Source organism: Mus caroli, unplaced genomic scaffold (assembly GCF_978045245.1).
Source record: "Mus caroli unplaced genomic scaffold, Mus_caroli_1 scaffold_1, whole genome shotgun sequence".
NCBI lineage: Eukaryota > Metazoa > Chordata > Mammalia > Rodentia > Muridae > Mus > Mus caroli.
Genome location: NW_028227256.1, coordinates 159701482 through 159726720, shown reverse-complemented (window position 1 = coordinate 159726720; position 25239 = coordinate 159701482). Strand labels below are relative to the sequence as shown.

At 41.7% G+C, this 25239-nt stretch overlaps 1 protein-coding gene across 4 annotated transcripts in view; it reads left to right on the top strand.

Annotated features, from left to right (window-relative positions):
- Positions 1-25239, top strand: part of Dnm3 (dynamin 3) — a 482789-nt gene that overhangs the window by 440074 nt on the left and 17476 nt on the right. For 2 of the 4 annotated variants that reach the window (XM_085842512.1, XM_029478110.2), the window contains 4 exons: positions 10047-10211; positions 18035-18261; positions 18849-19085; positions 23436-23736. In XM_085842512.1, the coding sequence (XP_085698638.1) occupies positions 10047-10211; positions 18035-18261; positions 18849-19085; positions 23436-23472 (666 nt within the window). In that variant the 3' untranslated portion in view covers positions 23473-23736. Of the gene's footprint in view, positions 1-10046; positions 10212-18034; positions 18262-18848; positions 19086-23435; positions 23737-25239 lie in introns of those variants that run through there. The other 2 variants (XM_029478095.2, XM_029478106.2) reach the window with 1 other exon arrangement.

Genomic DNA, 25239 nt, shown 5'->3' with positions numbered 1-25239 from the left:
GGAGATTTCAACTTCTAGTAGCCCTGGAGCTTCGAGGTATGGCTAAGGCCATCCCCAACTCCCTGTAGATACTGGCAGATCCTTTGGGATCTTCGTGTTTATGACTTTATAAACTGTCTTCACACATGGAATTGACCTCGCTCGTGTCAAATGATAAAAATGAGTAACATCTCTTGAACACACACTTACTATATGTAGGCATTACATTAAGTGCCATGACTTTGTAAACTGTCTTCACACATGGAATTGACCTCGCTCATGTCAAATGATAAAAATGAGTAACATCTCTTGAACACACACTTACTATATGTAGGCATTACATTAAGTGCCTTCAATATATTATGTGGTTATAGCTCACTTATTCTGCATAAAATGTGCATGATGCTAATGTAACTCCTTCCCACAGGCACAGAAATTAATGCCCAGAGAAGCTAAGTAATTCTTAGTGTTAACTTCTTTAATGTCACAAAATTTACTAGGGACAAAGCTATGATAGGTTGTCTGATTTTATTTTTCATCCTCTTTTCTAAATTTTCCTCAAATGACAGTGATTTGTACCCTCAAGTTTGTTTGTCCCAGATGATTCTGGTGGTGGATTTTCCTAAAGTTAGACTGTAAGCATCTATCTGGAGCATTCCTAATGGTTTCCATTTTATAAGTATTCTAAGACATAAGTATATTGGAGTCAAAAGAAGTTAGCTGGATGCTGCATCTCTTTTGGATTCATGTGGACACCAGCTTGTTAGAACCATTCAGTATGCCTGATTTGTTATTTTTTTTAAAGTGACATTTCTAAGAAAAATGAACCTGATTTTTCATTTCTTTTTACTTCATAAATCATTTTATTTAGTTTGAATGTATTTATATAAATTCATTATACAAGCTAGAAAAGGGAAGATCACAGTATTCATTAACAATGATACATCTAGGATTCTTATAGCTATGCTTAGAAAAGAGGAAACCTTAGGTCAATTGTAAATATGTGCAAATATATTTTTTCTTAGTAGCATCTGCATCCTTTTCTTTTCTTTTTTCTTTTTTCTTTTCTTTTCTTTTTTTTTTTTTTTTTTTTTTGAGACATCACCTCAAATAGGCCAGGCTAGCCTTGAACTCATATGTAGCCAAGATGACCTGGAATGTCTTATCCTCATGTTCCCACCTCCTAGGTATGAGGATTACAGGGATCACACACACACACACACACACACACACACACACACACACCCCTTGCTCATAATAGACAAGGGCTTTATCCACAGAGTTATCGAGCCCTGTGTTTGCACCTTTCACATAGCCCAGTTACTTTTTTAAAAGTCTTGATTTTTGGCCATAAAACTAATTATTTAGAATTATAAACTCATATAATATTTATTAGAAATTACAATCTGTTTCTGCTTCTAAACAGCCAGGACTACACAGGGAGACTAATATACTTTTCTCTTATGCTCTTCAAGTACTTCATGCTTCAAAAAAAAGAAAATTAAGATGAGGGTCCCATCATGTAACCAAGGCTTACCCGGAACCTGCTATGTGACTTTTGAAAAAATTTTATCATTTTTCATGAGATTTTAAGAACATTTGAAAACTTCATACACGTCTACGGTGGTCTTTAATCATACCCATCCCTGATGCCATGCCCTGCTCCTTCTGGAAGACCTCCCCCAATATCCCACCCCCTTCAACTTCAAGAAAAATAAACAAAGCCGGGCGTGGTGGCGCACGCCTTTAATCCCAGCACTCGGGAGGCAGAGGCAGGAGGATTTCTGAGTTCGAGGCCAGCCTGGTCTACAAAGTGAGTGCCAGGACAGCCAGGGCTACACAGAGAAACCCTGTCTCGAAAAACCAAAAAAAAAAAAAAAAAAAAGAAAGAAAGAAAAATAAACAAATAAAAAATACGTAATCTAGCAGCATTTGCATCCTTATCTTTTTTTTTTTTCTGAGACAGAATCTCAAATAGGCCTTAAGTGTCTTTTCTTCTCTAATTGAATGTAACTAGTGCTGGCCACATGTCCATAGGTGGAAGGCATCATCCTCCGGAGCTCAGGCCACCCAAGAGAGGCCACGCCACTGTAGCAAACTGGCTCTCCCTCCCCTAGCAGCCGTCAATCACCAATAGCTTCAATCACCAATAGCTCCTCAGCTAGGGGTAGGGCCTCAGAAGCCTCTCCCTCGTTGGGGGGTTTACTGACTAGAACTTGTACAGCACTTGTGCAGATAATCAGCATGTGTTGTCAGCTCATGGCTGTAATGGCCCATCAGCGCCTAAAGACAACATGGTAGAAGTCCTTCCCAGCTTCTGGCTCTTACAGTCTTTATGCCCCATCTTCCATGATGCTCTCAGTGCCTCGGAGGAAGAGATGTGATACAGATGTTTCATTTAGGACTATGGCGTCGACATTCTTTTCTATACTTTAGGGAGAAGTAGCTCCATGCCATTATGTATTCTCAATGCATTGCTTAAAAAAAAACATTGCTTACTTTATAATTCATTCACATCGGACTTTGAAAGACGATCTGCCTTATAAGGAAAGCAGCAAGTACTGCAGCCTGCATCCTTTCAGTGCTGCACAGCTCACTTATCATGAGCTCCTATGCTGATTGATTTCAGAATAGTCAGACTTTACTGTGCCCACTCTAACTTCCTTACGTTTATGATTAATTAATGTTCATGTTTTAACAGGCAAATCTGTTATCAGATATCAGACTTTCTTCTACAGCTTATGTTTTTTCCCATTCATTTGCTCACCTTTCAAACTTTGTAACAAGACAGGCTTTGCACTGTACAAAAATTATAGCCCCTGATACCCATTTCTTAATGAGATTTAAGAATGCCTGCTAGCTGCGCATAGTGGCATACTTGGGAGGTGGAGGCAGGAGAATCAGGAGTTCAAGGTCAACCTGGGCACTGTGGGTTATATAGCATAATCTTGTCTCAAAAGGGCAAGTGTGTGTGTGTGTGTGTGTGTGTGTAAGAGTTTAATGCATCATAATTTAAATTTTCCTACAATTAAACATTTTAGATAAAGATGTTGAGGGTAAATTCTTGAAGCACTTGGTCTCAGTTATTTATTGTTTGTGTGACAGGATGTTAATTAATGGCAAACAAAGTCAGTTCATAAGGACTGAGATCATCCCAAAATAAATATTAACAACTTAAACTACTTACCATGAGGGTCTGGAGGTAAGGCTCAGTTGTGAAAAGCACTTGTTCTTCCAGAAGACTGCAGTTGGTCACAGTATGTACTTCAGGTGGCTCACACCTACTTGAAAGTCTAGCTTCAACAATTTTAGCACATGCATACTGAAATTGAAATAAAAAAAAAACTTGACATGAAAAGTTCATATCCATGAGCTTATTTGTTGCATAAGGCAATAGGACGTTCAGCTAGATCAGCACTTCTCAACCTACAGGTCATGACCCCATTTGAGGTCAAATGACCCCTTCACAGGGGTCACATATCAGATAGCCTGCACATCAGATATTTACATTATAATTCAGAACAGTGGCAAAAAATTACAATTATGAAACAATGAAATAATTTTATGGCTGTGGATCAGCACAACATGAGGAGCTGTATTACAAGGTGGCACCACTAGGAAGGTTGAGAAGCACTGGGCTAGATTAGAGGAGCCATGGGAATTATATCTAGAAGAATTTCAGAATCCATTGTATAAGATTTTTAGACTGTCCCAAGACATCTCCACCTTTTACTTATAAAAGCAATTTTATTGATTCTAAATGTGAATGCCATTATAAGCCCTCCAGCCCCAATTAATCACTTCAATTGTCATCTAAGCTGCCTGTTAGACACAGAGATATACACTGGTGGGACACACAGAATCAAACATAGTCAGCAAGCTTTGACCTGGAGAGAGTTAAGAAAAAGACACAAAGCCACTCGCTCCTCAGTTTAAAATGTCTCGTTATCATTTCTTGCTGTCATTTTTTCAACTAAATGTATTGAAAATTCCAAAGGATTTCATTATCGGTTTTATCATTTTTATTATGATATTTATTATGGTATTACTTAGAAATGTGTTAAAAACTACACGGAGAATAAAACCAAATATTCAGGTAAAGTAACTGAAAAGTCAAAGAAGAATGGAAAGGAAAGTGGCTGAACCCACAGAGCTTGACCCAGCCTGTCAGCAAGGATGTGCTGGGTAACCGGAGTCACATTAGCCTGGGCTTTCCCTCCTGGGTTGGGGAATGCTTCTTGCAGCCCCAAGTTCCTCCTGCTGCTAAGTGTTTTGACCACAACCACAGTTCAAATCTGGAGACACCTTCAGTTGTAGTCAAGATGCTTGGTTAATGAAACGCAGTGCTGGATCTCCGGGGTTCTTTATTTCGTCCATGAAGAAGGGCTCAACATGAAGATTCCGTCATGGGAATGCAAAGGGTTGCCTTCATTTCCACCGCACTGACACTCAGATTTTTCAGGCTGTGCCTCAGGACTCTCCTGAAACAAAAGCCCAGCTCCTCAGGAAAAGGCCACAATGTCCATTAAGCTCCTGCAAAGTCCTAGAGGGATAATGATGGCCATGCCCCTGGTGTTGGAAACCTCACCCAAGTCCAGAGATTGTTTTCAAATGCTCCCGTCCAGAGAGATAGCCTGTGCCCGGACCTCTGTAGCAAACCCATGGACTCGGGCTCATAATTTTCTTTATGTCCTGCCTGCTTAGAGCTCACATGGGGGTCTCTGCTTTTGTACATTATACCTTTCGCAGTCCCCTGCCACACACTAAATATTCACTGGCACAGGTCACATTGTCAGACTGACACCTAGACCCCCCTCCGAGGCTTTCTGGACTGTGGGTTTTTGCACAGTGTGGTTGCATAACTTTAGAGCCTTAAAAACTTAAAGGCAATTGATTGGAAGCAGGAAAAGTTTTCAGTGAAAACATTTCCAATAACATGGGGCTGGAAAACTCTGAAAGAACATTACCATGGTAACAGTGTTTTCATTATGATCACTATGTTCACTAGTGACAGGTCCAATCATTTTTTTTTCTTGTTGATTACAGTAACTGTAAGCTATATAATCATATTAAATGTTTTAAAGAGAGCAACTTGCTAATCTGAACAAAGTGTGTATAGGTCTATAGGATATTATCCCATATTCTCCTTGGCTGAGAAAAGACACAGGGAGCCCCATGCCTTGGTATCCTTATGTTCATATTCCTGCTTAATATGTACATATTCCTGTCAACATCACTTTCTGAAAGGTCCAATGGTCCTCAGGCTTATCAAACAATTTAGAAAATTTTCTAAGGAAAATAAAAAGACATGAAAAATAGGTGCTCGGCCACACACAGAGTTCTATAATGGAGTCTTCAAGATTTAATGAAAATTACCTACCATTTAATATTTCACTCCCTCGTCTAGTATACTTTTACAACTTTCTGTGGAGGTACAGAGATAGCTCAAAAGTTAAGCGTGTTTACTACCAAGCCTGACAACCCAAATTTAATCCCCGGGACTCAGAGTGGAAGGAAAAGCTGTTCTCCCAAAAGATGTCCGCACACAGCCCTTAGGACACAGAAATATGTGATCATTTCTTTAAATTTTTGTAAAAACAGTCTGTTTCTTAAATACTGTGTGACTAATTCATTAGAAAGATATGTAAACTTCATATTTGTAGGGTTGTTTTTATTTCTTTAATTAGATTTCTCAAAGGCTATGTAGGAAAAAGAAACATGCAGCAAGATGGCCTATCCATTGTGTTTTTCAGGAAAAAAAAAAAAGTACGTTTCTACAGTATTATTCTCATTTTGTAAACAGCATCAATGAACCCGCACATAAAAGGTTAAATGTTTGCAGACCACTCTTTTTTTGCCCCAAAGATCAGAGACAAATTACTATTTTTATTTTACATTCCCTTGATGAGGATAATGATAAACAGCTGTCACTTCAGTGCTCTGACTGCAAAGAATCCAATTGCAATCCTATAATTTAAACAAAGGAAAAAAAAATACGGACTCATGCACAGCATACAACCAGAAAGAGGCCAGAGGGTTTGAGCTGAGGTTGGGGACAGAAGAAAGGAGCATTTTCTTGCTGCAAGTACTCGGTTTAAAACTCCCACCTATGACTCCTTCCCCGGACACGCTAGACAGGCCAGTTACTGCTTTAGTGTAAAAGCAAGAAAGTCAAATTTGCATTCTGGATTCCTTGGTCTCCCTATTGTGTCCATCGCATGCCCAGTGTAGTCACGGTTTGTGCGACAGCACAAGTCTACCAGATTTCCAAAAGCTAAGCAGAATTTCAAGTTGTCTGATTGGCCATTCTGGACTGCCTTTAACTCTATGTTCCCAATTTGACTATTATTTATTCATGTATTATTTATCATGCAAAATAATGGATTTCATAATGTCTTGTTCAAGTACATCATGCACTTTGGCCATGCCCCTCTTATCCCCCACCCTTGTCTCCCTCTTAATAGACTCTCGTGTGTGTGTGTGTGTGTGTGTGTGTGTGTGTGTGTGTGTCTATGTGTCTGTGTGTCTGTGTGTGTATAAAAGGTTTCTCATGAAAGAAAATGCTTGCCTGCTGGTGTCTGGTTTTACTTTACTCAATGGGGTGTACAATCCCATCCATTTTCTTGCAATGAGCATAACTTGATTCTATACAATAGAATAAAAAAATCCATCACATTTTTTTCATGCCATCCCTTGTTGAGAGACACCATGGTAAATTCCATAGCTGGCCTACAGTGAGAGGTATTGCATTAAACATGGTTGAGTAGGTGTCTCTTTGTTAAAGCGATTTACGTTCTTGTGGGTCTATCCCCAGGAGTGGAATAGCTGCTGAATACGGTAGTTTATTTTTGTAAGGAGCTTCCATCCTGATTGCCACCATTGCTGGGCTTATTTTTATTCCCTGCAGCGCAGTGTGCAAGTGTCCCCTGCTCATCCTCACCAGGACTTATCCTTGTGGGCTTTGTTGTTGTTTTAAGAACAGCCATTCTTACAGGGCAATGTGTTTTTATCTCAGTGTAGTTTTGACTTGATGGCTTGATCCTTGATGGCTAAGAATGTTGATTTTTTTTTCATATGTGTATTGGCTATTTGTAGTTTGTTGTTTTAGAAATATCTTGTTCATTTGATGAAGTGGGGTATTTTAGTATTTGATTTTCTTCATTCTTTATAGAGGCTAGATATTAATCCCCTGTCTGATGTATATATCTGGCAAAAATTTTCTTTCTGTTGTGTAGGCCGCTGCTTTCCTCTTGCCCCTTTCTGCGCAGAAACTTTCTTCTCGTCTTACAATTCCCACTTGTCATGTGCAGAAGTCTTGGGTTTCTTCCATGGGTTCCTGGAGTCCTTTTCACAAAGTTCTAGCCTAGGCTCTATCCTGGAGTGTTCTCTCTACTCAACCAATGTCTGTTGTTCATTCTGACACTTTGATTATTGCTCCAGAAAATACAAATGCATGTTGATAAGCAACTGTAAAGCAAGGTTAAATGTGTGATGTAGAATGGGGAGGTACTAAATCAAATAATATAGTCCCCCCCCCCTTCCAACCTGGAGAGTCAGTGTGTCTTGTTCATTCAGCTTTCCTCTTTGGGTTCAGTCATTTCGTTCTTGAGAATATCAGTATCTTCATGACATTTTCCTAGAAACTCCTCTTAACTGCTTCATGCTTACAACTAAATTGGTGTAATGTAGTTATTTCATTGTTTTCGAAACCATCGTCTTCCATCATTTGGATGAATTTCAGCACTCAGAGCCCTATCATGCTCCTGTGTGGGATACAGTAACCCTGGTGCCCACGTGTTAGCACTGAGATGCAGCTCTCCTATACAAGCTGCTTATTATGGTATCTGAAACAAAACAAATGCTGAAAATAGGCTTTGCATGAGAAAGCACGTTGATATTGAAATGCCATCACACTCCGATGCTAAATACAATTGTACAAAAGTCCACGTTTTATGTCAGAGAAACAAACTGGATTGTACTGTCAGCACTGTGGAGGCTCATGTTATTTTACTTTTTTTTTTTTTTTTTTTTTTTTTTTTTTTTTTGGTTTTTTCGAGACAGGGTTTCTCTGTGTAGCCCTGGCTGTCCTGGCACTCACTTTGTAGACCAGGCTGGCCTCGAACTCAGAAATCCGCCTGCCTCTGCCTCCCGAGTGCTGGGATTAAAGGCGTGCGCCACCACGCCCGGCTATGTTATTTTACATAGAAAGAAATTTTCTCCACAAAATTCTAGGTTTTGTGTATTAGGGCAGTTTTGTGGACTGAGGTAAAGCCATTTGTAGTGTGAACCGAGTTCCCCCTTCCCTCTCCCCCTCCTCTGACAACACTGAGATCTGCACTAAGAATGGAGAGATACAGTCCTAGGGTCTTGTAAGGGGGAGGATTTAAGATGAATGGTAGATAACACAAGCAAGTGCAAGAATGAATTCAGAGGAAGTGGGGGGATGTCTTCGGGGCAGCAGGAGCTTGTCTGGAAGACTGAATCAGATTTGAAATACGAAGGGGGTCTACATGAGGAAGAGTGGGAGGGAGAGAGGGCTTCTGGAAAGGGGCTTATGCAGATAACAGACAGGTGTGTGTAGTAGTGGTAGACTAGCAATAATAGTAGTAGCAGCAGTGGTAGTTTTGCGTTTAAAATAAAGTTTTAACTAGAAATGTTTTAGATTCTTTTCATCTAAAATATGTGTGTGTCACAAGCCTGTTAAAAAAAGGAAGAACAAAAAAGAACAGAACTGTTACACCAGATGCAATTCTTTTAATGACCCAAGACCACTAAAAAGGAAAAAGAGCAGAGCAGGAGAACCACTAAGATTCTGAGTATCCCAGCTTTCTGCCTAGCTATTGTATCCAGCTGCCCCAGAGATCCCCTTATTCTGACAGCCCACAGCAAAGCACAGGGCTACAACCTAAGGGCAGAAAAGGACCACGGATTTTTAGAGTGAGTATATGTTTTCAAAGAGACCCTTCTGATATAGAAATGCTTATACATTTTTATTGATGATTTTGTAACCTAAGAAAAAATGTGCTTTCATACGTGTATATCAATTCAAAGAAAAGACCCCTCATTTACAGACCCAGTCAGTTAGCACAGTGCTTTGCCTGGAGCTGATTGAAAACCTGGCAGATCAAAGTACATACATTTCCAAGGAAAAGTACTTCATGCCAATGTCAGAAGCAATAAATTATCCTCCCCCCCCCCTTTACATTCATAATTAAATCTTTCCAAATATGAGAAAGTAGCCAGACCACTAACAATATCTGTGTGATGTTTTGAGGTTAGGATGCTTCAACGTGACTTGAAATAGAGACCATTTGTTCTAAATTGATTTCAATGCCAAGCCAATAGGTCAGCTCTTAATGATGAAGATGCCATTCCAGCCCAGCCTCTGGGTGGATAAGCCAAAATTAATTAACTCAAGTCGTATAGTATAGAAAACAGATGCCTCGCTCATGTTGCACAAATAAATTCTTTGTGTATGAAAGGGTTCTGCTTTATTCAAAGAATAACACATTGGAAGTTAAAATGGCCCGTTTTCCGCAATGGAGCCAGTCTTCCACGGTGACGACAGAAGCATGAATTTACACAGCGCATTCCAGCAAGTGCATGAAAGAATGAGTTATCTTCCAGATCTCAAATTTGGACTCCTGGCCAGTCCTAGGGGACTGAGGTTTGAGTCTGGGCTGATCCAATCCAGAGCAGAGCCAGCAGTGCCAGAACTACATCAAGGTCACTGTAATCTATAGGATCCCTGGAGACGCCTCCCAGGGAGAGGCTCACATCTGCATCATTTATTTGGACTCAGGCCACGGGCCTGCTTACAAATGGCTTAAGGCTAGGTAGTCCTCTTGAGGTGTGTTGTTAGGTGCACTGTTTATTTGGTTGTTTGTCTCAACATTCATTTGGAATCAGAATGTTTACTTTTGCTAGAATGTGGTAAGTTCAAAGTAAAAAAGACAATTGCACGGTTCTGACTGACTATCCTAAGCGGAAACCAATCATTTGATGCTTGGTATTTTTATTCTGAGAGAGAACATGAGATAATCCACATTTTGTTTCCATTCTGTCAGACTGAAAATGATGAAAATGGACAAGCAGAAAACTTTTCCATGGACCCACAGTTGGAGAGGCAAGTGGAGACCATACGCAACCTAGTAGACTCCTACATGTCAATAATCAACAAATGCATCCGAGACTTAATTCCAAAAACAATAATGCATCTTATGATCAATAACGTAAGTGATTGTAAACTCTCTCCTTTTAGCCTCTAACCCTTCCGTGCCTGGAAACTGAGTACCTTTTCTTGAGAGTCGCTGTGATGTTTTCTAAATATCTGAAGCACTTACTGCCCAGTATGTAGCTCTACCTTTATAAGGGGGTGACCAATTTAGGAGAGATCACAAAGGAAATGTCCAACCACTGCATCAACTTGCCTCTAACTGGCTGTCTTCTGGAAGGGTGCAGAGACTACCATGCTCATGGCCTTGCAAACTAAGCAATGAAGTCAGATGCCAGCACTGCTAGGCCTTGAGTTTAAGGCCTACACCATATATGTTAAAATGATCATTTTGATCATCTATATCAACTATAGAATGTGCTTTTTACCTAGGAAGGGACATCTTACCTTAATCCCTGACTATGCAGTCAGTCATTTTGGTTCTCTGGAGGGCAGTTTTTTGAGACGGAGTTTCATTGGGTAGGATAGGCTTACTTGGAACACAAGGTACCTTTCTGACTCCAGCTCCCACGTGCTGAAATTCCAGTGTGAGCCACTATGTCCATCTCAGCCTGGCTTCCTGAGGTGAAGATGCTACAACCACCAGTCTTTCAGAGCCCTACTACTATAGCCATTCAAGAGCTATTGGTTTTGCTTGGTTCTTTCCTTTTTTGGTTGGTGGCAGTCTGGATGTGGCACTTAAAAAAAAAAAGACAAATTGTGCAGGTTAAGCACAATTGGCAAAAATAGTTATTAGAGAAGTTGTTATATAGTTATTTATATGACTTTTCTGAATCCTGATAAAGGGGAACCAACCACCTTATTTATATGTATCTTCTCATGACATGTTTTGCTTTAAATATGTTATGAACATAGCTTGTGAAAATTCAGAAATCAGATTGTAAAACTGAAAAGTACCCTAAACTAGAATTCAGGAGAATTCTGGTTTCTAAGTCTGTTGGCCTAATATGACCAATTGACTGCTATGGGTTTGTGTCGTCCATATGTAAACCACTAGCAGTAGTAAGTATATCTGACTTGAGGATTTGTTCCAAAAGAATAGTGTGTGCCAAGGTACTGTGGTAAAGTTAAGTAATTAATATGGCTACTAGTCATTCTGTGTCTCAAGATGTCTTTCTAAAGTTCATGACAATCTGCTTGTCTGTAACCTCGGAGAAGCCCTGAGTTCTCATGTGACAAAACTTTTATTTGATTATGTTTGTGTATCCAAGGAAGATAAACATGACGCTTTGAAGCTACACAGCAGGTAAGCAAGGATCTGGAAAAATAGAAACTATAAATATCACCGTGGTTGGTCAGCGGTCAGCTGTCTGACCTGAAGCGAAGCCTATAACCCCTCTAAATTCAAGTCGGTCATTCCTGGAAATTCAGCGGGAACATGAAGGGACCCCACAGACCCATCAGAATGTGACAGATGTGGCTACAAGCCATTTAGACAAATCTGAAGTACCAAGCAAATAGTCTGTGGGTCTTCAAAATTACCCTCTTAACTTTGCGCCAATGGATTCAGCTTGTTTTGCTGTGGTATATCAGGCTCTTGCTTATTTAAACATTTTCCTGATTAAGGATCATTTATCTTTCCACCGTTTTACCGAGAGTCATTACTCCTGCCTTCGGTTCAAGCTCTGCGTTATATTAAATCACCAGCACAGGAAATCATACTTCCTGTCCGTGGCTCTGAGAAGTAGCTTGACACAAATTAGTTAAAAGGAAGGAAAGAAAAATCCTACTACAAAATCTATTCTACTTTCACCTCCAAAATTAAACAAAAACAGACAACGCACACGGGTTACTCTAATTTCCCTAGCTCCTCGATGCCGGAATCTACTTGCTTTAATGAAATGTCCAAACACCCACCTAACAGAATATTATTCTTGGAGGAGAAACGTTGCCAGTTTTCTTAAGAAAGACCTCACATATGAGTCCTGGGAAAGGAGACTTCAATTAAGACCTGATCTCCAGGTCAGATGGTAAAGCAGAAACTAATAGGAATGTAGAGAAAGCAACCATGCTGCCTTCTTGTGAAGTGGTGGCTGTCTGTGCTAAAAAATGTAGCTTTTGCATCTACCAGAAGTGAGTTCAGATACCTACAGTGATGGCTTTTCTTGAGTGCTATTTTGCTTCTATTTGCCTGTATATAAAAACACTTCATGTGTCCATTATATATTTTTCAAATGGAGAATGAAATCTTTTTAAAACAAGGTACCCACATTCTCATGGCATCTCAATGACTGAGCCTTTCTGTCCATTCCAGCTGTATCCTTTTAAATAGAAAGAAACAGACCTAATCAATGAGCCTACACCATACAGGGAAGCTGGGTTTTTTTTTTTAATTTGATTTGAATTGATAAAATGAGAGAATTAGTAACAGAATCACAACTAAGAAAAGTTTGAATTCCACCTCTTCTGTAAACTGGTATTTCTTTGGAATGAGTAAATGCTGAAGCTGGCTTCTACAGCCCATGGCCTTTCACCCTTGAAGCGGGAATGCTGTCCAGCCTCCTGAAAAGGAATATGTTTCAGCCAGCTTTTCATAAAGTTCGGGAATCGGTGGGCAGTTTCCTTTGAAAGTTTACATTAAGTGTTCTGCCACTCAGCTCACCATATGGAATTGTTTAAGAAGTTTAAAGCCAGGCAATAAATGCCTGGCCTCAGACATACTGTAAGCCTTTGTCTATTGAAACACAGCAGCTGTTTCGTTACTTAAACATACGAGGGACCAGCAGCACAAAGGAACTGTGAGTTTATGACAGGCGGCCACAGGTTCAAGTCAAAGCAGCAAAGCCCTGTGTGGGACTTTAAGATCAGCACACATAACAGCCCCATGGCATGCCCTCTGAGTTCATCTCACCACAGAATGAAAGAATCCAGCTTTATTCTAAAATACCATGGACGGTAGATGTGTTTTTTTATTTGCACCCCCTGAACATTTTTTTTCTCTTCCACATCTTACACATGGAGAACTGGAGCAATGAAAAGTGACTTGCCCAGGATGACACAGCTGTCAAACCTGTGCCACAGGGCTGATGCTCAGTCTGATGCTATCTCAAATTCAGCAGCAGATAAGGGCACGGGGTTGAGAGTGAGAAGAACTCTAAGTGAGCCCTTGCAACTCAGAGGGCTTCTTCCCCCATGTAGGATAGCCACAGAGTTATCGCCCCAGAGAGTTCATAGGACTCAAAGATTTAATTAGCGTTGTTCATTTGATCATGAGGAATAGTGTCTCATTGTCTTCAATCTTAAAACATTCTGACTCACATTCAAACAAACTCACAGAATACAAAATGAAATGCAAAAATTCTTGTAAATTCTTTAAAAACGAAAAACAAAACAAACGAAAACCATGAAACCCAGAGGCATTGCACACTTGCAGTGGCGCTGCAGGGCCCTCTGCTCGTCCTCTCTTCGGTGGCACATGGTAGCATGTGCACATGGTAGCATGTGCACATGGTAGCATGTGCCATAGCTTCGAACATATCCTGCAACCTTAAAGAGAACAAAGTAAATTTTTTTTTTACTTTTAACATTTCAGTGAAAAACATGTCCTGGTTGCCAGAGCACTATTCTAATCTTTACCCATGATCTGTTTGTATCGGCCAAACACAGCATCTGCTCTCCCCCCCAAAAAATATACTTCACAAGAGGCTCCCCCATCTTTACCTCCAACTAAGGAGCACTCCCACTCTATTTTGCTCATTGCTGAGCTTTGGATGTTACAGCACACATACGTATTTCCCTGACCTCCTTTGTCATTGTGGGTCCATGGAGGTTGTATTTTGTGAGCTGGTAGAGGTGGTATTTTGCAGAAGGAAAACAACAAAACTAAATTGGCAGGGGAAGAACAGGAGGGAAGAGGATGGTGGCCTAAGTGTCACATCTCCAGATGAACAAGATGAAATTATTCTGTGAAAACACTGTAAACGTGAATGAGCCACACTGCCATTTCACACCATGACTACACCTCAGAGACAGAGATTTCGGGGAACTGCCGTCTCTTGGTGAAGTGTTAAAACAGGATTCCTACCAAAGGTTTGAAGAGGCAGACATCTTTCAGGGGACTAGTGAAGGGTTAAAAGTTGGGAGGAGGAAAACATGTGGAACATTTTTAATGACCTCACATTCCTTTACACTGAGCAGTGGGACATGGTGTTTGAGTAAAGCCTGTTTATTTAGCCTGCAGAGTTTGAGCTGGAATGGGATTTTGTGTGTGAGAATTTTTGCAAGCCACACAAAGACATTAGGTTATAAGGTGTTATAATTAAAAGCATAAATATTGCTCCAAATCTCCCGTCCAAGCATAATTGGTCTGTTCTGTTCCATTCACCTAAGAGGAGATCCACTGGGGTGTGTGCATGTTGCAGAATCCTCGATTTAAATATTTGTGCCACCAACACCCAAACGGCTCAGAATGCCCCTAAAGTGACTGGAAACTACCCCCAAATGTTCCCACCCCTATCAACTGGAGTTATTGTTGCATACTCCAGTTGTAGCACTGAGAGACTAGGCTAGACTAGCCAGAAGAGAGCCTAAACTTTTTCTTACATCAAAAATAGAATGTTAAGCCATGCTGGGTCTTTAAGTGTGTATCTTGACAAGCACACTTTTGCAATAAATCTCTGTAATCCCCTGCCACTACCTGCCTACCTAATGCCAATTTAGTCTGCTTACAGGAAAAAATAATAAAATGCATCTCCCCTCCTCCTATCAACCCTCACATTCTTTCAGAACACTGGCAAAGGAAGGCACAGTGGATAGCAGGTAAGTTTCAGTATGCAACACAGGGACCTAGTATTTCATCCCTTAGTTGAACCGTTGATTCTTAATTCGGGACCCCGCTTTAGAACTATTCTTGGATCTTTCTTTTTAAATTGTTATTTAATAGCTCCTGAGTGATACTCCAGCAAGATGTAGAGCTTCAAAAGAGCTCAGCCCAACTGATGATTGATGTCAGAGAAACCGTCTGGTTTTGAGTTTTAAGATGCCCCTCGTATCCAAGTGCACACACAGATAAACACACACGCCCAACAATGGAAGGTCTGTGCAGATGTCTCTGCCCCCATGGGTACCTGCATGTGTGTGTGTTTAGAAGTGAATAGCTCTTCAAAGACCATAAAATATCCCTAAGGCCATATTTCCTACCTTCCCTGAAAATCTGACTTTCTCTTTTGCCATTTGACTTTCAGTTCTCCAACTCAGCGGGATTGCAACACCAGAGACACCTTCCTTTGAAAGGTCTCTTCTTTCTTGTGCAGACACCACAAGATGACTTTTTTTTTCCTCTATAGTGTTTATTCACATGGACCCATCTTTTCTATTCTACTGTGGCATTGAGAAACGCCCATCATTCCATGAATATGAATAATAATACTAAAACAATAGCCTCCTGTTGGGTCCATATCTGCTACTATGCTTGCAGGGTTTTGTTTTGGGGTTTTGTTTTTTGGTTTTTGGTTTTTGGTTTTTTTGTTTTCTTTTTCATTTTTTGCCAGTTAAAACCAGATTGATTTTCCTAATGGCCTGTTTCACTCACTTGTTAAAAGCCTTTTGTGGTGTCGTATTGCCAAGTAGATAAAGTGTAAACACTTCTCATTAGTACTAGAGATCTCATAGTCCCTGGACGTGCTGATCAAATTTACTTTGCACGCCTACCAGACAATCTTCTGATACAGTGAGCATGACATCTCTGCCATGTTTGAGTCACTCTTAGCTTACAAAAATGTGTACAGGGAACTGTTGACTTCACCACAACAAGACTGATTAAACTGACGTTTTTACATATTTGAAACCTTTACCAAAAAAATGAAACTGGTCCTTCCCTCCTCTGTCAAGAAATAAGATCTACCAGTTCTCCAGACTGGTCTTTAGTCCCTCCTCCCTCTGGGCAAGTAGTGAGGTCAGTCAGTTATCTATCTTCCCAGTTTGGACTGTGGTTGGTGTGTTTACCCACAATGCCACAGAGATCTTGCCAGAGAACATCTTGCAAGGAATCAGAGTCCTTGCTCTTCTCTCCCTTCTGTGGCTCAAACTCAGGCTCTGAGACTTGGCAGCAACGGTCTTTATCTACCATCTCAAAGGCTTGTCAACACACACTCTGGGTTGGTCTGCCTCTACAGATTCCCAAACTGCCCTGGAAATCCTAGAGGGCAGGCTGGAACAGCACCCCAGAGCTGCATGCCACCCAGCCCACTGTGAGCCTAGCCTCGGGCCAGGACTGGGAGTTATAATCACAGTGTCCCATGCTAATATGTGAGAATTGTATACCAGACAAACTGGATGCCTTCCTTCCCATGGTATGAACTACATACCCAAGGGCTTCACAACAAGAATATAGAAGCCATCCCGTCCTCTTGGCCCATGAGACCAATTGCCTCCTACGGACACTAACCCACCTGCAGCCCTGCCCCTTTGACCTCTTCCAGTGTTCTCAATTTTTAAAAAATTCCATTAAGAAATGAGACTCTGTTTTAGAACCTTCTCATCTGAGTAAAAAACTCTGAGCTACAATCCAATAATTTTAACTGACAGGTATCCTGTCATCTTTCTGAAGTTTAAACAAATATTCTTCAGTTGGCATTTTATCTGGATCTAAGGAATCCAGATAAGCTCTCTCAAATGACAGAGGAACTGAAAACTTCCAACAAGTTTATTTTCCTTGGTTTAAACTAATTATCATACTTGCTAGCTGCTCTAAACTATCAACGTTAAGCTAGTGGTACAGCTCAGTGGTGACATGTATACTTATACAAAAGGCCCTGGATTACCAGTGTGAGGATAAGAGAACAAGGAGAAGAAAAGATGAAGGAACGTCAATTGTCTTTTCTAGCCATTTACATGGCATGACATGTTTCCAGCAAATTGAATTAGCACTGGTTAGAAGATTGTAGGTTGATGTCACAGCTGTGTGATCTCTAAATTTGTTTCTGCATTGTGAGGTTTTAATTTTATATCACCAATGTATGGTGAATTCAGATAACTTTTGAAGAAAATTGGGATATAGATTAGATTAGATATAGATATAGATGTATGTATGTATTTATATGTGTATATATATATATATCACTAATTTGTACATTCATTTTCTCGCATTTAATATGAACATGTACTTGCACTTATTGATATCTGGATATCATTAACTGATATGTTCTCTGTAGTTATTTAAAGTGGCTATCTGATGCTTAGATCTGATAAGCGTGGAGACTGGTCCTCACTCATTCTGTGTTGTGCATCCTCTATTCTCATCCTGCTACAAGATGCTACTGTTCAACTAAGACTCAATCTCTTTTACATTCCTTGAAATCAACTTGCATATATATATATATATATAATTGTGATCAATATCTTATATCCACTTATAGTTACTAATTCTGCCTTTACCATACCTTTAAAACTTTGAATGGGTAATGTTTGATTATTTTGGTAACTATCTAGCTAAAGGATTAGGAAGGGAAGAGGAACAAAAAACCTGAACTACAAAGCTTCCTTTGCATGGCCACCTTGTATTCAGCACACAGTCGAAAATTACCTCCTGGGGCCTTCCTGTTATGTAAACCAAGTGGCCTCTAAGAACTTCAAGAGGCGTCCCTGTAGCTGCCAAGCCATATGCTAAGGGTAGCAAAGTTTGAGTGTTCTTCGGTTATCTCTACCATTCTTTCTCTGAGAGACAAAAGGCAGAAGGAAAACTGTTCTCTGTACCAGAAAGGTGGCAAAAACCAAACAGTCCTGTGGTGCTTCCCTTTTCTCGGGGAGGACCCTTGTGAGCGATTTCCAGAGTCTGTGTTTTGCCCTCTCATCTGTTTTGTTTTCTTTTCCTTTTCCTTACAGGTTAAAGACTTCATCAACTCTGAACTCCTAGCGCAGCTCTACTCTTCTGAGGACCAGAACACTCTGATGGAAGAGTCCGCGGAGCAGGCTCAGCGCCGAGATGAGATGCTCCGAATGTACCAAGCCCTGAAAGAAGCCCTCGCAATCATTGGTGACATCAACACGGCCACGGTGTCCACCCCAGCCCCACCTCCAGTCGATGACTCCTGGCTCCAGCACTCCAGAAGGTTAGGAAGGAAGCCACAGCCCAGCAGCACTGAGCTCCTCTTAGCTCACCCACTCGCAGCTTCTGCGGATGCTTTGCCAAGATAGTGCCAACCCACAGGGAGAGAGGGGTCAAAAGGCACCAACTCCTCTCATGAACAAGCTTAATACATCCTTAGAATGAAACTTGATAGTGGTTAAAAGAGTAAAATAGTGCCAAGTGTCCCAAATAGAAAGATAAGCTTAAAACAAGGGAGCGCGTAGGCCATCATGCGTACATATGTACGTACATACATACGTACATACACGCATGAGAAAATAGTCACATACCTTATGTTTAAGAAGAAACATCAACAATTGTTATTGTCTCCAGAGGGTGGGATGAGGGAAGGAAATTGCAAATATCAGCATTTATTTTTTTATGCCTCTAGACATCTTATAATTTGTATCTAAGTTGTATAGCCAAAAAATTAATTAATTTTTCATTTTTTAGTTAATTTTAAATCATTCATTTTTAAAAAGCAACCAGGAAGTTACAAAACTGTGTTTTAAAGGTTAATTGCGACAAGAAGGAAGAGTGGAATAATTAAAACTTTGTCTTTTTTCTCAGGTCACCTCCTCCAAGCCCCACCACCCAAAGAAGGCTGACGATAAGTGCTCCCCTCCCGAGGCCCACATCTGGCCGTGGGCCAGCTCCCGCTATCCCCTCTCCAGGCCCCCACTCTGGAGCTCCCCCAGTTCCATTCCGTCCTGGCCCATTACCTCCTTTTCCCAACAGCAGTGACTCCTTTGGAGCCCCTCCGCAAGTTCCATCCAGGCCCACCAGGGCACCCCCCAGTGTTCCAAGGTAAGCCAGCAGCGCTGCAGATGTTCCCCCAAGATCCTCCTTGGTTCTCTTCTCAGAGCGTAACAGACAACATTTATTTCAAAACAAAGCAAAACAACAAAAAAAATTAAAAAAAAAAATTGCCAACATCTTTTCATCCACGTTTGCAGTTTCCACGCTGGCAGTGGGAACAGCGGGCACAGGACACATGGTGGTGCCTGGGCTCATTAGGACAACCTTTGTGATTGATCGTTGGACCTTCTCCCTAACCAACTGGCACAGATTCTAATGTCTCACTGGTGAGCCCCAAAGCCAGTGGGACCGAGTGAACTACACTTTCAAAGCCCCGGGTCAGACATTACCAACAGGCAAGTAAAGAAAAAGCTGCCGCTGGGTCGTGGCAAGCTGCGGGTAGGTCAGGACGGGGGCACGAGTCTTGCCTTCTCCATCCCCCGTGGAACCTAGAAAACCATTGACACAAGGAACTTTAGGCATCAACTTTCTGCACTATGACCCCAGTATTGCTAGCTTTAATGTTAACGAAGTAACATCTAGCTAACTTATCTGCAAAAAATCCACAGCGATTATAATGTAGACATGAGGATTATATATCAGATAGACTAACTTTGACAATTATAAGCAGATTTTCTGATCTGATTGTCACACGATATAAACTTACCATCAATGGAACTTGAAACACACTACGGTAAAGCTACATGCTTCCCTTCATCCACATAGTCACCATACAGTTATTTTTTTGACCTTTTTAAAGGATATAAGCTATTGTGGAGTTTTATCCCACCCCCCGCCACAAAAGCAGAAAATGTAAAGACAAAGGAAATTATCCCATATGTGAAGATAAACTTTAATTCACAGAATTGGAATATCCATGTGCCCCACTGAGCAAAACCTAACTACGTCCATCACACTTCATGCCATTCACCCTCCATAGCACCTGTAGGACTGTGGGGCTTTGTATTTTGCCCTTCAAAGTGATAGGGATAATGGGCAGAGTAAAGAGAGGCCCAGGGCTGGTAGACAAAGTGTAGACAGTAACTTGACTTCAAAGTCATACGCGCTGGGTGACTCCTTCACCTTCAAGAGATAAGTTCCCCATCTGGGAAACAAAGGATACCGCTTGCAGGATTGTCATCCAGATCTTGAGATGAGACAGTACTATTACCGCCACTTTAGTCCTACTCAAGAACATGGAAATACTCAGTCCAGTTTTTTTTTCTCTTTCTAAATTCAATTTAGCTGAAACTGAGCTAAATTTCTAATAATGTTTATGTTGCTCTCAATCTTAAATGTTGTCCTAAAAGCCTCTCACACACATTTTTAAGGTTCATGAGTCCAATAAAATAGGCTACTATTTACATTTTCCAGACAGACAATGAGGCCAACAGCCTGCCTAATGCCAGCCCTACTAGGCTCTAATCCCCAGCAGCCCACCTCTAGAGCCCAGGTTCGGCCACCGCAATAGGGGCTGGCAGTAGGGACCCCCCCCCCCCCCAGAGTCTGACATTTCTGCTATGCTAGCTCTCCTGTGCCCTTGAGGATGATTAACAGCAGCCCTGGTCGCCAGTCACTAGCTGTCAGTCATGTCCTCCCTCACGTTGTGAACATCAAGAACACAGACATGGCGGTTATCCCTCAGGAAAGTAAATCCATACTCTACCAGGGCAACCACAGCGCTGCAGCAGCGTATTCATAAGAATTTCCTTTCCACATCAAAAACGTACATTTCAACATTGAATGTTGCTACAGGCAAGATCAAGTTTATTGTTTTTAGAAAACCTCAAATTGACTGGGAAAGTGTCTGCCGCTGTGCCAGGATGGTATGGAGGCTGTGAGGGGAAAAGGGGGTGGGGGTGGGGATGTGAGAGTTGGGAAGGCAAAGTCCCAGGAGAGCCTTGAACTCTGTTGTTTTGTCTGTTTTGCTCTGAGAAGGAGCCAGGGGGACCTGCGGCTGTACCACGCTCAGGAATGGGTGTGCAAGTCTTGCCTGCTCGCTTCACTGCTTTTCCTGTCGGTCTCCAATAAGCTAGCTTGCCAAACAAATGCTCTTCAGAAAAATCAGCTTTCGGATGCTAAACGGATTTGCTAAGCAGGGTGGAGTTAGCTTTGGTATTTTTGAGCTTGCACGCAGGCAGAAGGGTGGGAGTCAGCAAGTAACCCCTGTGAATTGCCAGGGTGAGGGCTGCAAAGAAGGAAGGGGGAGTCACCAGGCTTGAGGATGCCAAGTCCGGGAATTTGTAGGACAACGGTTGAGCCATTCAAAATCTCTAGAACGCTCTCGAGTTAAAACCAGATTTAACTTGGTCTGGCTTTGTGTACCACCCTGAATTTAAAACAGAAATGGAAGAGTTTGAATTGATACAGAGAAAGCTGGTTGTTTTGTGCTGAGCCCCCAAGATTGAGGGGCCCAGCAGAGCAGGCTGGGAGGGAATCCCTGTGGCGGGGGTCACCTGAGCAGAGCTGGAGACCGGTCAGGGTCCTGACGCCTATTAAAGCCTTGCTTTAGATGGAAGATTCTGAACTCACAATGTCTGTTTTTAATAAAAGCCAGAGCAGGATCCTACCAAATGCAAGCCAGAAATGGGGTTTAAGATTTCAGAGAGAGAGAGAGAGAGAGAGAGAGAGAGAGAGAGAGAGAGAGAGAGAGAAAGGAGGGGAGAAAATGAAGAAAGCTCTTATTGAAACACCACCTTGTTCACCTGTTTATATATTCTTTCCCTTCCATAATTTGTTACATTTTCTCTACTAAAAACTAAATAATCAAGATGCCCTGTCCATCATCTCCCAAAAAAACAGTGTTTGGCTCTTCAAGGAGAAAAGTCCAAATTTATTCCTCCCCAAAGTTCTTTGCTTTGTTAAGGGACCTTCCTCCTTTTTCAACCTGAATCTTGAGAAACTCCCACCACAACCCGGCTGGCCTTCCAAATTACAAAGGCAATCGCAGAATTTCTCGAGGCAAAAGCTTTTTTAAGCCACCCTAATGTGTGCCTAGCCAGGCTTCCTCCCAATACTCTTTAGCAATCAGTGATCACGACTTCTCTTTCCCCCCATTCCAAGGGCGTCAAAGCCCTTGGCATGGCCCAGGAACCTTGAGTTTTCCATCTTTTTAACCAGAATCTTTACCATATCTTTCCATTTCAAATATACAGGGAGAGTTGGGGCAAGGAGTTGAAGTCTCTTTTGACTCAGCTTTGCCCGGCCACGAGAAACACTGCAAACTACACGTGGGTTTTAATTACTTCCACTCGAACTAATGAGCCTCCTACTAGCATGGATACCCCTGCCATTAGTAAGCTGGGTTACATAAATCTGTGATCTTTGGGACATTTCTCCCCCTCCCCCGCCCCCAGGCTTGACTATCTAGACTGTCCCATGTCTCCTGCCTCCATTCATGCTCTCTGACAAGACAAAGCTCCCAGTCCTCAGCAGACACCAACTTCAGAGAGCAGAGCTATTTTCAGTTACCACTTCTTAAAATTAGATAATTGGCAAGTGTAGCCTTTGACATTAACAGAACAAATTAGCTGAATCCAAGTGTGTTTTTCCTGGCACTAGCTAACTCTGGCACTATTTCGATTATTTGTCCTTATCCCCCCCCCTCAACCCCCCCCCCGTCCACCCCTTCCCTAGGACAAAGCTCTTTTGCAATGGCCAAAAGGGATAAGGGTGGGAGGAAGGGTCTCTAGCCAAGGGAGGACAGACTTCACCTACCTCATCACTCAATATTCCACTTTTTAAAAAGTTGAGCTAGAGAAGAACTTTCTCGGACCCACCCTCATTCACCATCTCTGATGGTCTCTTTTAAAAATGGCCAAGCCTGGTTCACTTCATTTGGCTTTTGCTTAAGCTCAACCCAGCTGACCGAAATCAAAAACTGATCCTTTAAGTGATGTTCTTGTGAGCCTTGCAAGAAAGACAAAGCCCCCACGGTTTGTGCTTAGGCCCAGGGCAGCACTAAGACTTCACCCAGAGCTCCTCCATGGTGTCTTCCATGGTTTCTTTGACTTACTAGAGCACACTGCTATGCAGAAAGATGTACATGCCCCTTTCCAAAACAATTGATGCCCCATATTACAAAAGTTAAGGCCCGTTGGTTTTCATCATAATTTCGTTTTAAATGTTTGGTCTCTGATTCCAATGGCCTTGCATTGTCTAACCGTAACTCCCAACTCTTTCACACATTTTATTTGTTGTAAGTTACAGTTAGCACAGCATCCTTTCTTTCTATTTGGGGTATAAAGTCTCCTTGTTTTATTTGAGGTTTCTATTCATCTTTGTAAGCAAGTTCCCTAGATTTCAAGCCCAGACAAACCCCACCCATCATTCTTCTATCTTTGCGTTCCTCACATCAAGGTTTGGTGCCGTGAAGGAGGAAGCTGTCGAGCCTTGAAGTCGAGGGGCTCAGAGTACATGGAAATTAAGCAGCCCGTATGACTAGCCTGGGTGTCATTTCCCTGCGGTCACACACGGAAACATCCGGACTTACCCTCTCCTCTCCTCGACAGCTCTCTAAAACTGTGGTGTTTTTAGCAGCCAAGTGTCATTTGGACAAATGGTGAAATCACCTTGCAATTTGTGACATCAGCTGTGGGGCAAGCTCTCTGTTCTCCTGCCTAGCCAGCCTTCCTTACAGAAAAAAAAAAATAAAAATCATACCCAGACAGTCTGGATTGTCAGGGAACTGGATTTTTTTGTTTTTTGTTTTTAACAACTAGATTTAAAAGTACAAAAGAAAAACAAACTATATTATAGTTCAAAAATATAATTGCTAAAAACAGGAAAACTTTAAGCTGTTCTTACAAATTCTTACAATCAATGTATCTCATGAGGCAACCCTTGATATTAAAAATAAATTGGTGCTGAGACCTCCAAATGTAATTAATAATCTGCTGCAGGTTCAACATTAGTTGTCATAAAACTAAAATTTCAAACCACCGTTCTCTAAAGAAAAGTGTCCACTTTAATTTAAGGCCCCCTATTAAATACACCTCCAAAAGTGCGATCTATTTACATGACGGTTCTTATTCCAGTACACTGCTTCAATCCTTATGACAATGTACTAGTCCACTGAAAGGAAGCAATGGCTAATGCCAAAGGTTTTCTTTCACTCATCAGGTCCTGTTTCCAATATGGTTTAAGTGAAAGTCAAATTATTTTGGGGATTTTCTCCTTGGGCCTAACTAAGGAAGTAGAGTCGACTTCACACAGACATTTGCACTCGACCACAGTTCAGATGCCTGGCGGTCTGTTTAAGCAAGGCCCACATACATTACCAGTGTTTCCTCGGGTCAGAATCTGTGAACTCTGAGGCAGTGTGTAGGCAGACTCACATTTGCCTTTCTCTTTTCACTGGGTCTGAATCTTTCCCACATAGCCTATGTGGCAGGAAAGTAAAAGCGAAAAGGGAAATTAGGAAAGATCCCCGTCATGCAAAAACGCAAATAACATGAACACAGACAGGAGACAGCTCCTCCTACCGTACACTGCAGTTAGCCAAGCAGCGGGTGACAGGCCTCCAGTTAAGCAAACACAACTGCTTCCGTGTCTCGTGTCAAGAACAAGTAGCTCTGACATTGTTCACTTTGGAGATCTTTAGTCACTAAGCTCGGTCACTGCAGGACAAGCCCTTTTGCATCTCAGGGTGCCCAGTTCTGCCCTGGGGTTCACCTGATTGATAGAGGACAACAGCCAAGACAGAGGCCCTGGCCAGGGAAAATGCATAGTTGATTCCGATTATTTCTCCTGTGGCCAGTCAGCAGCAAACTGTCACCAGCCGTAATCCACCGAGTGTCCCTATATACAAGCTGGTGTCAGCTCGGAGAAAAGTGGGCAAATGCTCTACCATGTGTAAATAGACATCCAGACTTGCGGACGCACATAGGCTAGCTAGGGCTCAAGTTTCTTTCATTGCCCTTGCTGGCAGAAAAGAGCGATTTTCAAGAAGGCTTCGTGCTCAGGCATTCCTGGTCAGACGGGATATTTTTCCAAGGCCTCGGAGACTCACGGTGTATGAATTGCACCTCTTTCATGGCTAACTTTTATCTCAGCAGTGAACCCTTAAGAGGAGGCTGCTGGAGGCTTCTTTATTTCCCCCTTTTCCTTTCCCCCAACTCACCGGCTACTATGAGAGATTAAAAAGTGAGACTTAGAAAAAAAC